Raw genomic sequence first — 13,997 nt, 5'->3', positions numbered from 1 at the left:
TGTCAACAACTTTATTATAAAAACAGCATCACATTTTCATAGTCCTTTAGCTTGACGACTAATACACAAATTAACTCAATGAAACAAAACAACTAAATTCAAGAAATGCACATTCTATTAATCTATTCAATATCTAAATCATGTATTCAAATTCATTTAGTGAAAGCCAGATCAAATCAAATTCAAGAGGTTTAAGATTAGAATCAAGAAATCCAAAACTCCATTCATCTATAAAGTAATTAACATTTAGCAATATCCCAAATATATAATGAACAATATTAGAGGGTTTATACTTGTATGCAATGGATTAAAGTTCATAATCAAACACATTGTATAGTATTTATCATCTCCAGATGAAAACTAAAACAAAAGTAGGTCTAGTTTGTTAATGATTTCATTTGGCAGAAACAAAAACCTAAATTCTCAGGTCAAAAACATAAGTCGGAACACAGCCTCTCTATTCTCTCATGTGATTTCAGGTCCTCTGACCGGGAAAATGTCTTTCCACAATGAGAGCAGCGGTATGTCTTCTCCTCCTGTGTATGTATTATTGCATGCTTATTCAGACGTCTTAAATTGATAAAACTCTTTCCACACAGGGAGCATTGGTAGGGCTTTTCTTTTGTGTGTGTTGTCTCATGCTCTTTTAGGGTCCCAAACTGGGTAAACCGCTTTCCACACAGAGAACATTGAAAAGGCTTTTCCCTTGTGTGTATCCTTTCATGTGCCTTCAGGCTCCCTAAGCAGGTAAAACTATTTCCACACTGGGAACATTGGAAAGGCTTTTCCCCTGTGTGTATCCTCTCATGCTCCTTCAGGCTCCTTAAGCGGTTAAGACGCTTTCCACAATGGGAACATTGGAAATGCTTTTCCCCTGTGTGTATCCTCTCATGCTCCTTCAGGCTCCTTAACCAGGCGAAACTCTTTCCACACTGGGAACAGTTGTACGGTTTCTCTCCAGAGTGTATTCTCTTATGCTCCCTCAGGTTTCCTAACAAAGTAAAACTCTTTCCACACTGGGAACATTGGAAAGGCCTTTCTCCTGTGTGTATCCTCTCATGCCGTTTTAGGTCCCATGATAGGGAAAATCTCTTTTCACATTGGGAGCAGTGGTGTCGTCTCGCTGGTTTGGGTGTCACTGGGTCTGGTCCCCCTGAAGGACTCTTTTCGCTGTCAGAGTGAGAGTCTGATTTCTCTCCTGCCAAAGACAAACAGATTATTTAGTTAAATACGTAATAGAGACCTGAATAAAACTTCTACATGATAAAACTGGCTCCATGTTAGAGGAGGAGCCTGGTGAAGAGCTCCGGTCTGAGTAACTGACTGACGCCGCTCCCTCTGTGACATTGCTGCTCCCTCTGTGACATCGCTGCTCCCTCCTTTTAAACTACTGCCCAGCCTTTCTGAACTGCCTGGCTGAACAACACCTTATCATCTGAAGCTGTGGAATACCATTCACCTAGACCTGCCAGATCTCTACATGTATTTTGTTCATTTTTAAAGTATTACTCTGCCATTTTTTTTATTCATGCCCCCCTTCAGTCCTTGATTTTCCCTCAATAAGTCTAAATAATGATATATATACAGTGGGGAGAACAAGTATAATGGACTGTCATTGTTACAATCTTAATTTCACCTACAGAACTGGCGTTACCCACTTTGAGGAGGGCATGTCATTTTATTGAATGGTTCCCCCCCGCCCGTCCGTTTCCCGACAATAGCTCCTCTCCTTCTCCTGACAGGTTAAAGGGCCGTTTCCTCCATTATTGGACTAACAAAGGCTCCTGTTATTCAGATAGTACTTACTGGTGGTAATCAATAGCTCCTCTCCTTCTCCTGACAGGTTCAAGGGACGTGACTAGCTGACAATCAGCCCCAATAATTTCTTCCAAACTGAACCTAACCTCTATTCAGACGTAGAACAACGGATTAAATTAATGAAGTAAAGCATCGTGGGGGAGAACGGGTGAGTTGATGAGCGAGGGGAAGAGAACTATGCAGAATTATGTCATCACCAATTGTGAATGAAGAACAGCAGTCCTATCAGTCTACTCTGGTCTACTTGGAGTCCACAATGAGTGTGGTGACTAATTTACACAATCTGAACGAAAACTACTCAGATGGCGGGGAAGAAATGAATCAAGACATCTCTGATGATTATTCTTGGGGAGGCCCTCCACCTATAAAATGGTTTGAACATGGGGGGAAAGGCCCTCCACCAATAAAAATGGATTGAACATGGGGGGGAAAGGCCCTCCACCTATAAAAATGGTTTGAACATGGGGGGGAAAAGGCCCTCCATCAATAAAAATGGATTGAACATGGGGGGGAAAGGCCCTCCACCAATAAAAATGGATTGAACATGGGGGGGAAAGGGCCTCCACCAATAAAAATGGATTGAACATGGGGGGAAAGGCCCTCCACCAATAAAAATGGATTGAACATGGGGGGAAAGGCCCTCCACCAATAAAAATGTATTGAACATGGAGGGAAAGGCCCTCCACCAATAAAAATGGATTGAACATGGGGGGGAAAGGCCCTCCACCAATAAAAATGGTTTGAACATGGGGGGGAAAGGCCCTCCACCAATAAAAATGGGTTGAATATGGGGGGAAAGGCCCTCCATCTATAAAAATGGATTTAACATGGGGGGGAAAGGCCCTCCACCTATAAAAATGGATTGAACATGGGGGGGAAAGGTTCAGAAAACCAGTCAGTATCTGGTGTGACCACCATTTGCCTCATGCAGCGTGACATCTCCTTCACATTGAGTTGATCAGGCTGTTGATTGTGGCCTGTGGAAGGTTGTCCCACTGCTCTTCAATTGCTGTGTAAAGATGCTGGATATTGGTGGGAACTGGAACACGCTGTCGTACACGTTGATCCAGAGCATCCCAAACATGCTCAAAGGGTGACATGTCTGGTGAGTCTGCAGGCCATGGAAGAACCGGGACATGTTCAGCTTCCAGGAATTGTGTCCAGATCCTTGAGACATGGGGCATTATCTTGCTGAAACATGAGGTGATGGCAGCGGATGAAAGGCACAACAATGGGCCTCAGGATCTTGTCACATTATCTCTGTGCATTGAAATTGCAATCGATAAAATGCAATTGTGTTCGTCGTCTGTAGCTTATGCCTGCCCATACCATAACCCCATGGGGCACTCTGTTCACAATGTTGACATCAGCAAACCTCTCACCCACACGACGCCATACATGCGGTCTTCCATCTGTCCAGTACAGTTGGAACCAGGATTCATCCATGAAGAGCACACTTAACCAGCATGCCAGTGGCCATTGAGCATTTGCCCACTTTATTTATTTTATTTAACTACGCAAGTCACTGAAGTCGGTTACGACGCCAAACTGCAGTCAAGAAGACCCTGGTGAGGACGACGTGCACCCAGATGAGCTTCCCCGAGACCGTTTCTGACAGATTGCGCAGAAATTCTTCAGTTGTGCAAAATCCAGTTTCATCGCTGCACATTTTAAAGAGTGGCCTTTTATTGTCCCCCAGCACAAGGTGCACCTGCGTAATGATCATGCCGTTTAATAATCATGTTGATATGCCACACCTGGATGGATTATCTTGGTAAAAGGAGAAATGCTCACTAACAGAATGTCTGCCCATTAACTTGAAGGAGGGGTCCCCTTGAGGCCCGGTGGTTCTGGTGTTAAAAAGACTTGGTGGCTTTAATAACAAAGATCATGTAGAGCTTCAAGTCTTCCTTTCATGGAAACGGCCTGTTGGGTGCTTCCACCAAAAGGGTGCTTCCACCAAAGGACTGCCTTTTGCTTCCCTTTGATATTTTAAGTAGAAATTGTGCACCAATTTTGAATTCTGAAAAGCCTGTTATATTAAATGAAGTGCCCTTTTAATATAGACTACATGGAGAATTCAATATTTTTTTTTTTATATGAATAAAAAGCTTGCTAGAGTGACCAAAGTCAGCATTTTGACATGTCCCTCCGTCAAACATGTATCACTTCCAGGATCATTTTAACCCACTTAATCCCCCCCAAAATGCTGTACATTTCACCATAAATGTAAAGCCCAAGTTATTTTGTTTCTTTGACAGTCATTTTTGATGATGATGATGATTTATTTCATGTGAGTCATTTACATTTGTCCCTCATCTTAAGGTCAACGGCAGGTTGGCAGTGTTGGACTAGTAACCGAAAGGTTGCAAGATCGAATCACCGAGCCGACAAGGTAAAAATCTGTCTGATAACAAGTTAGTTAACCCACTGTTCCTAGGCCGTCCTTGAAAATAATAATTTGTTCTTAACTGACTTTTACTTTTTTTTTTACAAAAATGTGATGTGTTTTTGTTACACAACAGCTTGCATTCCCCCCTGTCACGGGGGGATTTATGGTGATTTAAGAAGAAATTGTCAACCCTGTTACGGTAAACTTTCCCCAGTTCATTGTTGTAAATGAGGATTTTTCAGTCAACTCATAAGGAATATATATTTTAAATAAACCCTGCTACTTTATTTGACACTTACTTTAGTTTATTTATTTACGGTCATGATAGGAAAACTAGTTATATTTTTTATGAAGTTGAACATGTGGGTCTTTATGACAGAATGTTAAAATTACCAAGTTACACTTCTCAAAAAGGCAGCGAATTGGTGGAACGACCCAATAATAGATATTGAGGACAACAGTATTACAATCAATGGAAGGCATTTGATTCATGCATTTAGTTGGTGGCCCACTCTTGGGTGGTACACATATTTTACAGTGTAGCTTAAACAATTCCTACAGTACAGAACAACATGTTCAAATGTAAAACTTCAGTTTACGGAAAACATATGTAAGACAGATGCATACCTGGGCTAAAACGGAATATGGACGCCACAAAGGTGTTGTCGCTGAAAAACGCTGTCGGCTGCAACTGTGTTAAAACCGGTTTAAAAAAGTGTGCAGTAAGTATATTTGTGAAATTATTTTTGATGTGATATGAAAGTAGAGAGATTTATGTTTCCGGAACCGTACCACAATTGAGAATCGATTCACATTTAGATGTAGTATTTGTCTGTTTTGGAGCCAACTCGCCTCAAAGCAGAACATGTCTGGTCCTTGGACTATATTGAGTAACGTCAGGCTTCTTTCGTCTATTATTGGGCTAACAGAGGTTGTGATCCTGTTATTAAGATAGTACTTACTGGTCTTAATCAGATCTTCTGTCTCCTCCTCGTCGTCTTCTTTCAATGTGACAGTCATCTCCCCCTCCTCCTCTTGCTCTTCATCTTCTTTCACTGTAACATCCTCCTCCTCTTTCACTCTGAACGCGTCTTCCTCTTGTTTCTCTGTAAAATCCTCCTCTTTCACTCTGAACGCGTCTTCCTCTTGTTTTACTGTAACATCCTCCTCCTCTTTCACGACAATGTTCAGCCACAGACCCTCTTTCTCCGTCCAGCAGATCTCTTCTTTAGCAGGAGAGTAGTTTAGTGAGCTCATGGTCGGGGATGTTAGCTAGGTAGCATTAGCGACTAGCCTAGTGCTAGGCTAACTTATCAAGCCAGCTAGCTGACTAACAATTTACTAACAATGTACATATAACATTAAATAAAGTAACTAGCTAAACGACAAAACTCTGTTTAAAACACTGAGACAGTCTAAAGAGCTTCAATGTTTCGGCTATGTTTGCTAGAAAGCTACCGAGGTGACTGACTAGCTGTTGTTGTTGAAGAAACGTCCCGTCCACTAGATATACGTCAAACTGGCAGCATCGCCTGAAAGACGCCCATCGCCATCTGCTGACTGGAGTTGGTAACGCAGTTGAGAGAAAAGTGCATTTTATTTAATTTAAAACATACTTTTCATCTGCTACATATCTGCGAGCATTTAAGGCGATGTCGTATTAATTCAGTCAAGCAAACGCTCTGCTGCCTCGTTTAACAGTGATCTACGGTCTATGAAAGCGGCTGGGAGCAAACTGGAGAATAGCTCGAGGAAAACAAAGCTAACTGTATATACATATGAAGTGTGTAAAACAGTATGTAAACATTATTAAAGTGACCAGTGATTCCATGTCTATGTACATAGTACAGCAGCCTTGAAGGTGCAGGGTTGTGTACCGGAAGGTAGCCAGTTAGCGACAGTGACTAAGTTCAGGGCAGGGTACTGGGTGGAGGCCGGCTAGTGATGGCTATTTAACAGTCTGATGGCCTTGAGATAGAAGATGTTTGGTGCAGTTGCTGTACCAGGCGGTGATACAGCCTGACAGGAATCTCTCAATGGCATAAGTTTGTGATGGTCTTTGGGGCCAAGCCAAATTTCTTCAGCCTCCTGAGGTTGAAGAGGCACTGTTTCTCCTTCTTCACCACACTGTCTGAATGGATGGATCATTTTCAGATTGTCAGGGATGTGTACGCCAAGGAACTTGAAGCTTTTCACCTTCTCCACTGTGGCTGGTGAAGATGGACAAAATCAATATGCGCGGATACATGTATTAGACCTAATGGATAAATAGACTAGTCAGTATAGGATACATGTATTAGACCTAATGGATAAATAGACTAGTCAGTATAGGATACATGTATTAGACCTAATGGATAAATAGACTAGTCAGTATAGGATACATGTATTAGACCTAATGGATAAATAGACTAGTCAGTATAGGAAACATGTATTAGACCTAATGGATAAATAGACTAGTCAGTATAGGATACATGTATTAGACCTAATGGATAAATAGACTAGTCAGTATAGGATACATGTATTAGACCTAATGGAAGAATAGAATAGTCAGTATAGGATACATTTATGGTAACTTATTATATTATAATGTATTAGCTACCATGGAGCCTTATTCTATTATAATGTATTAGCTACCATGGAGCCTTATTCTATTATAATGTATTAGCTACCATTGAGCCTTATACTATTCTAATGTATTAGCTACCATGGAGTCTTATTCTATTATAATGTATTAGCTACAATGGAGCCTTATTCTATTATAATGTATTAGCTACCATGGAGCCTTATTCTATTATAATGTATTAGCTACCATGGAGCCTTATTATATTCTAATGTATTAGCTACCATGGAGCCTTATTATATTCTAATGTATTAGCTACCATGGAGCCTTATTCTATTCTAATGTATTAGCTACCATGGAGCCTTATTATATTCATGATGTATTATCTACCATGGAGCCTTATTCTAATGTATTAGCTACTATGGAGCCTTATTCTATTCTAATGTATTAGCTACCATGGAGCCTTATTCTATTCTAATGTATTAGCTACCACGGCGCCTTATTCTATTATAATGTATTAGCTACCACGGAGCGTTATTCTACTATAATGTATTAGCTACCATGGTGCCTTATTCTATTATAATGTATTAGCTACCATGGAGCCTTATTCTATTCTAATGTATTAGCTACCATTGAGCCTTATTCTATTCTAATGTATTAGCTACCATTGAGCCTTATTCTATTATAATGTATTAGCTACCATGGAGCCTTATTATATTCTAATGTATTAGCTACCATGGAGCCTTATTCTATTATAATGTATTAGCTACCATGGAGCCTTATTCTATTATAATGTATTAGCTATCATGGTGCCTTATTCTATTATAATGTATTAGCTACCATGGAGCCTTATTTTATTATAATGTATTAGCTACCATTGAGCCTTATTCTATTCTAATGTATTAGCTACCATGGTGCCTTATTCTATTATAATGTATTAGCTACCATGGAGCCTTATTATATTCTAATTTATTAGCTACCATTGAGCCTTATTCTATTCTAATGTATTAGCTACCATGGTGCCTTATTCTACTCTAATGTATTAGATACCATGGAGCCTTATTCTATTCTAATGTATTAGCTACCATGGAGCCTTATTATATTATGATGTATTATCTACCATGGAGCCTTATTCTAATGTATTAGCTACTATGGAGCCTTATTCTATTCTAATGTATTAGCTACCATGGAGCCTTATTCTATTATAATGTATTAGCTACCATGGAGCCTTATTCTATTATAATGTATTAGCTATCATGGTGCCTTATTCTATTATAATGTATTAGCTACCATGGAGCCTTATTCTATTATAATGTATTAGCTACCATTGAGCCTTATTCTATTCTAATGTATTAGCTACCATGGTGCCTTATTCTATTATAATGTATTAGCTACCATGGAGCCTTATTATATTCTAATGTATTAGCTACCATTGAGCCTTATTCTATTCTAATGTATTAGCTACCATGGTGCCTTATTCTACTCTAATGTATTAGCTACCATGGAGCCTTATTCTATTCTAATGTATTAGCTACCATGGAGTCTAATTATATTATGATGTATTATCTACCATGGAGCCTTATTCTAATGTATTAGCTACTATGGAGCCTTATTCTATTCTAATGTATTAGCTACCATGGAGCCTTATTATGTTATAATGTATTAGCTACCATGGAGCCTTATTCTATTCTAATGTATTAGCTACCACGGCGCCTTATTCTATTATAATGTATTAGCTACCACGGAGCCTTATTCTACTATAATGTATTAGCTACCATGGTGCCTTATTATAATGTATTAGCTACCATGGAGCCTTATTCTACTCTAATGTATCAGCTACCATTGAGCCTTATTCTATTCTAATGTATTAGCTACCATTGAGCCTTATTCTATTGTAATGTATTAGCTTCCATTGAGCCTTATTCTATTATAATGTATTAGCTACCATGGAGCCTTATTATATTCTAATGTATTAGCTACCATGGAGCCTTATTCTATTATAATGTATTAGCTACCATGGAGCCTTATTCTATTATAATGTATTAGCTATCATGGTGACTTATTCTATTATAATGTATTAGCTACCATGGAGCCTTATTATATTCTAATGTATTAGCTACCATGGAGCCTTATTCTATTCTAATGTATTAGCTACCATGGAGCCTTATTCTATTATAATGTATTAGCTACCATGGTGCCTTATTCTATTATAATGTATTAGCTACCATGGAGCCTTATTCTATTCTAATGTATTAGCTACCATGGAGCCTTATTCTATTCTAATGTATTAGCTACCATGGTGCCTTATTCTATTATAATGTATTAGCTACCATGGAGCCTTATTCTATTATAATGTATTAGCTACCATGGAGCCTTATTCTATTCTAATGTATTATCTACCATGGAGCCTTATTAGATTCTAATGTATTAGCTACCATGGAGCCTTATTCTATTATAATGTATTAGCTACCATGGAGCCTTATTAGATTCTAATGTATTAGCTACCATGGAGCCTTATTAGATTCTAATGTATTAGCTACCATGGAGCCTTATTCTACTCTAATGTATTAGCTACCATGGAGCCTTATTCTATTATATTCTAGTTTAATATTATATTGAGACTGACAAAGACAAGTTTTTGTTGATCGATTAGTGAGAATTTAAAATAAACTTCACATCTACTACACAACTGTATTCAATGCAAATTCTGATTCATTCAGTCAACAGATAATATCAAAATAAACAACTAGCTCTATAGTGGAATAACATTGATGGGAACATTCATGTTTTTCATGTTAACAACTTATCAATGTTATTATAAAAACACCACCACATTTTCATAGTCCTTTAGCTCGACGACTAATACACAAATTAACTCAATGAAACAAAACAACTAAATTCAAGAAATGCACATTCTATTAATCTATTCAATATCTAAATCATGTATTCAAATTCATTTAGCGAAAGCCAGATCAAATCCAAGAGGTTTAAGGTTAGAATCAAGAAATCCAAAACTCCATTCATCTACATAGTAATTAACATTTAGCAATATCCCAAATATATAATGAACAATATTAGAGGGTTTATACTTGTATGCAATGGATTAAAGTTCATAATCAAACACATTGTATAGTATTTATCATCTCCAGATGGAAACTAAAACAAAAGTAGGTCTATTTTGTTAATTATTTCAGATAAACTATATGATTTCATTTGGCAGAAACAAAAACCTAAATTCTCAGGTCAAAAACATAAGTCAGAACACAGCCTCTCTATTCTCTCATGTGATTTCAGGTCCTCTGACTGGGAAAATGTCTTTCCACACTGAGAGCAGTGGTATGTCTTCTCCTCCTGTGTATGTATTATTGCATGCTTATTCAGACGTCTTAAATTGATAAAACTCTTTCCACACAGGGAGCATTGGTAGGGCTTTTCTTTTGTGTGTGTTGTCTCATGCTCTTTTAGGGTCCCAAACTGGGTAAACCGCTTTCCACACAGAGAACATTGAAAAGGCTTTTCCCCTGTGTGTATCCTCTCATGTGCCTTCAGGCTCCCTAAGCAGGTAAAACTATTTCCACACAGAGAACATTGAAAAGGCTTTTCCCCTGTGTGTATCCTCTCATGCTCCTTCAGGCTCCTTAAGCGGTTAAGACGCTTTCCACAATGGGAACATTGGAAATGCTTTTCCCCTGTGTGTATCCTCTCATGCTCCTTCAGGCTCCTTAACCAGGCGAAACTCTTTCCACACTGGGAACAGTTGTACGGTTTCTCTCCAGAGTGTATTCTCTTATGCTCCCTCAGGTTTCCTAACAAAGTAAAACTCTTTCCACACTGGGAACATTGGAAAGGCCTTTCTCCTGTGTGTATCCTCTCATGCCGTTTTAGGTCCCATGATAGGGAAAATCTCTTTTCACATTGGGAGCAGTGGTGTTGTCTCACTGGTTTGGGTGTCACTGGGTCTGGTCCCCCTGAAGGACTCTTTTCGCTGTCAGAGTGAGAGTCTGATTTCTCTCCTGCCAAAGACAAACAGATTATTTAGTTAAATACGTAATAGAGACCTGAATAAAACTTCTACATGATAAAACTGGCTCCATGTTAGAGGAGGAGCCTGTTGAAGAGCTCCGGTCTGAGAAACTGACTGACGCTGCTCCCTCTGTGACATCGCTGCTCCCTCTGTGACATCGCTGCTCCCTCTGTGACATCGCTGCTCCCTCCTTTTAAACTACTGCCCAGCCTTTCTGAACTGCCTGGCTGAACAACACCTTATCATCTGAAGCTGTGGAATACCATCACCAAGACCTGCCAGATCTCTACATGTGTTTTGTTAGTTTTTAAAGTATTACTCTGCCATTTTTTTTATTCATGCCCCCCTTCAGTCCTTGATTTTCCCTCAATAAGTCTAAATAATGATATATATATATATATATATATATATATATATATATATATATATATATATATATATATATATATACAGCGGGGCAAAAAAAAGTATTTAGTCAGCCACCAATTTTGCAATTTCTCCCACTTAAAAAGATGAGAGAGGCCTGTAATTTTCATCATAGGTACACTTCAACTATGACAGACAAAATGAGAAATAAAAATCCAGAAAATCACATTGTAGGATTTTTTATGAATTTATTTGCAAATTATGATGGAAAATAATTATTTGGTCAATAACAAAAGTTTATCTCAATACTTTGTTATATACCCTTTGTTGGCAATGACAGAGGTCAAACGTTTTCTGTAAGTCTTCACACACTGTTGCTGGTATTTTGGCCCATTCCTCCATGCAGATCTCTAGAGCAGTGATGTTTTGGGGCTGTTGCTGGGCAACACGGACTTTCAACTCCCTCCAAAGATTTTCTATGGGGTTGAGATCTGGAGACTGGCTAGGCCACTCCAGGACCTTGAAATGCTTCTTACGAAGCCACTCCTTCGTTGCCCGGCCGGTGTGTTTGGGATCATTGTCATGCTGAAAGACCCAGACACGTTTCATCTTCAATGTCCTTGCTGATGGAAGGAGGTTTTCACTCAAAATCTCACGATACATGGCCCCATTCATTCTTTCCTTTACACGGATCAGTTATCCTGGTCCCTTTGCAGAAAAACAGCCCCAAAGCATGATGTTTCCACCCCCATACTTCACAGTAGGTATGGTGTTCTTTGGATGCAACTCAGCATTCTTTGTCCTCCAAACACGACGAGTTGAGTTTTTACCAAAAAGTTATATTTTGGTTTCATCAGACCATATGACATTCTCCCAATCTTCTTCTGGATCATCCAAATGCTCTCTAGCAAACTTCAGACGGGCCTGGACATGTACTGGCTTAAGCAGGGGGACACGTCTGGCACTGCAGGATTTGAGTCCCTGGCGGCGTAGTGTGTTACTGATGGTAGGCTTTGTTACTTTGGTCCCAGCTCTCTGCAGGTCATTCACTAGGTCACCCCGTGTGGTTCTGGGATTTTTGCTCACTGTTCTTGTGATCATTTTGACCCCATGGGGTGAGATCTTGCGTGGAGCCCCAGATCGAGGGAGATTATCAGTGGTCTTGTATGTCTTCCATTTCCTAATAATTGCTCCCACAGTTGATTTCTTCAAACCAAGCTGCTTACCTATTGCAGATTCAGTCTTCCCAGCCTGGTGCAGGTCTACAATTTTGTTTCTGGTGCCCTTTGACAGCTCTTTGGTCTTGGCCATAGTGGAGTTTGGAGTGTGACTGTTTGAGGTTGTGGACAGGTGTCTTTTATACTGATAACAAGTTCAAACAGGTGCCATTAATACAGGTAACGAGTGGAGGACAGAGGAGCCTCAAAGAAGAAGTTACAGGTCTGTGAGAGCCAGAAATCTTCCTTGTTTGTAGGTGACCAAATACTTATTTTCCACCATAATTTGCAAATAAATTCATAAAAAATCCTACAATGTAATTTTCTGGAATTTTTTTTCTCATTTTGTCTGTCATAGTTGAAGTGTACCTATGATGAAAATTACAGGCCTCTCTCATCTTTTTAAGTGGGAGAACTTGCACAATTGGTGGCTGACTAAATACTTTTTTGCCCCACTGTACCTCTAGTAGGACCCATAACTTCCCCATATATATAATGGAGTGTCATTGTTACAATCTTAATTTCACTAACAGGACTGACGTTACCCACTTTGAGGAGGGCTTTCCAATCTTTGGGGATCTCAGACGATACGAAAGAAAGGTTGAACAGGCTAGTAATAGGGGTTGCAACAATTTCGGTGGATCATTTTAGAAAGAGAGGGTCCAGATTATCTAGCCCGGCTGATTTGTAGGGGTCCAGATTTTGCAGCTCTTTCAGAACATCAGCTATCTGGATTTGGGTGAAAGAGAAATGGGGGAGGCTTGGGCAAGTTGCTGGGAGGGGTGCAGGGCTGTTGACCGGGGTAGGGGTAGCCAGGTGGAAAGCATGGCCAGCCGTAGAAAAATGCTTATTGAAATTCTCGATTATCATGGATTTATCGGTGGTGACAGTGTTTCCTAGCCTCAGTGCAGTGGGCAGCTGGGAGGTGTTCTTATTCTCCATGGACTTTACAGTGTCCCAGAACTTTTTGGTGTTTGTGCTACAGGATGCAAATTTCTGTTTGAAAAAGCTAGCCTTTGCTTTCCTAACTGCCTGTGTATATTGGTTCCTAACTTCCCTGAAAAGTTGCATATCGCGGGGGCTATTCGATGCTAATGCAGTACGCCACAGGATGTTTTTGTGCTGGTCAAGGGCAGTCAGGTCTGGAGTGAACCAAGGGCTATATCTGTTCCTGGTTCAACATTTTTTGAATGGGGCATGCTTATTTAAGATGGTGAGGAAAGCACTTTTAAAGAATAACCAGGCATCCTCTACTGTCGGAATTAGGTCAATATCCTTCCAGGATACCCGGGCCAGGTCGATTAGAAAGGCCTGCTCTCAGGATAATATCTATAAGGGTGCCCGTGTTTACGGATTTGGGGTTGTACCTGGTAGGTTCATTGATAATTTGTGTGAGATTGAGGGCATCAAGCTTAGATTGTAGGATGGCCGGGGTGTTAAGCATGTCCCAGTTTAGGTCACCTAACAGCACGAGCTCTAAAGATAGATGGGGGGCAATCAATTCACATATGGTGTCCAGGGCACAGCTGGGGGCAGAAGGTGGTCTATAGCAAGCGGCAATGGTGAGAGACTTGTTTCTGGAAAGGTGGATTTTTAAAAGTAGAAGCTCAAATTGTTTGG

General features: G+C 39.8%; 1 protein-coding gene across 1 annotated transcript; it reads right to left on the bottom strand.

Annotated features, from left to right (window-relative positions):
* Positions 1–5,216, bottom strand: LOC120043027 (gastrula zinc finger protein XlCGF49.1-like; the record flags this gene model as incomplete). Its single annotated transcript, XM_038987760.1, has 2 exons — positions 1–1,198; positions 5,173–5,216. Coding segments are annotated over 2 exons (814 nt in total), but the record flags the coding sequence as incomplete, so codon positions are not given.
* Positions 5,217–13,997: the final 8,781 nt, after the last annotated feature.

Source organism: Salvelinus namaycush, unplaced genomic scaffold (genome assembly GCF_016432855.1).
Source record: "Salvelinus namaycush isolate Seneca unplaced genomic scaffold, SaNama_1.0 Scaffold84, whole genome shotgun sequence".
Lineage (NCBI taxonomy): Eukaryota > Metazoa > Chordata > Actinopteri > Salmoniformes > Salmonidae > Salvelinus > Salvelinus namaycush.
Note: the sequence above shows the minus strand (reverse complement) of the source record. Positions and strands in the feature narration are given on the sequence as shown.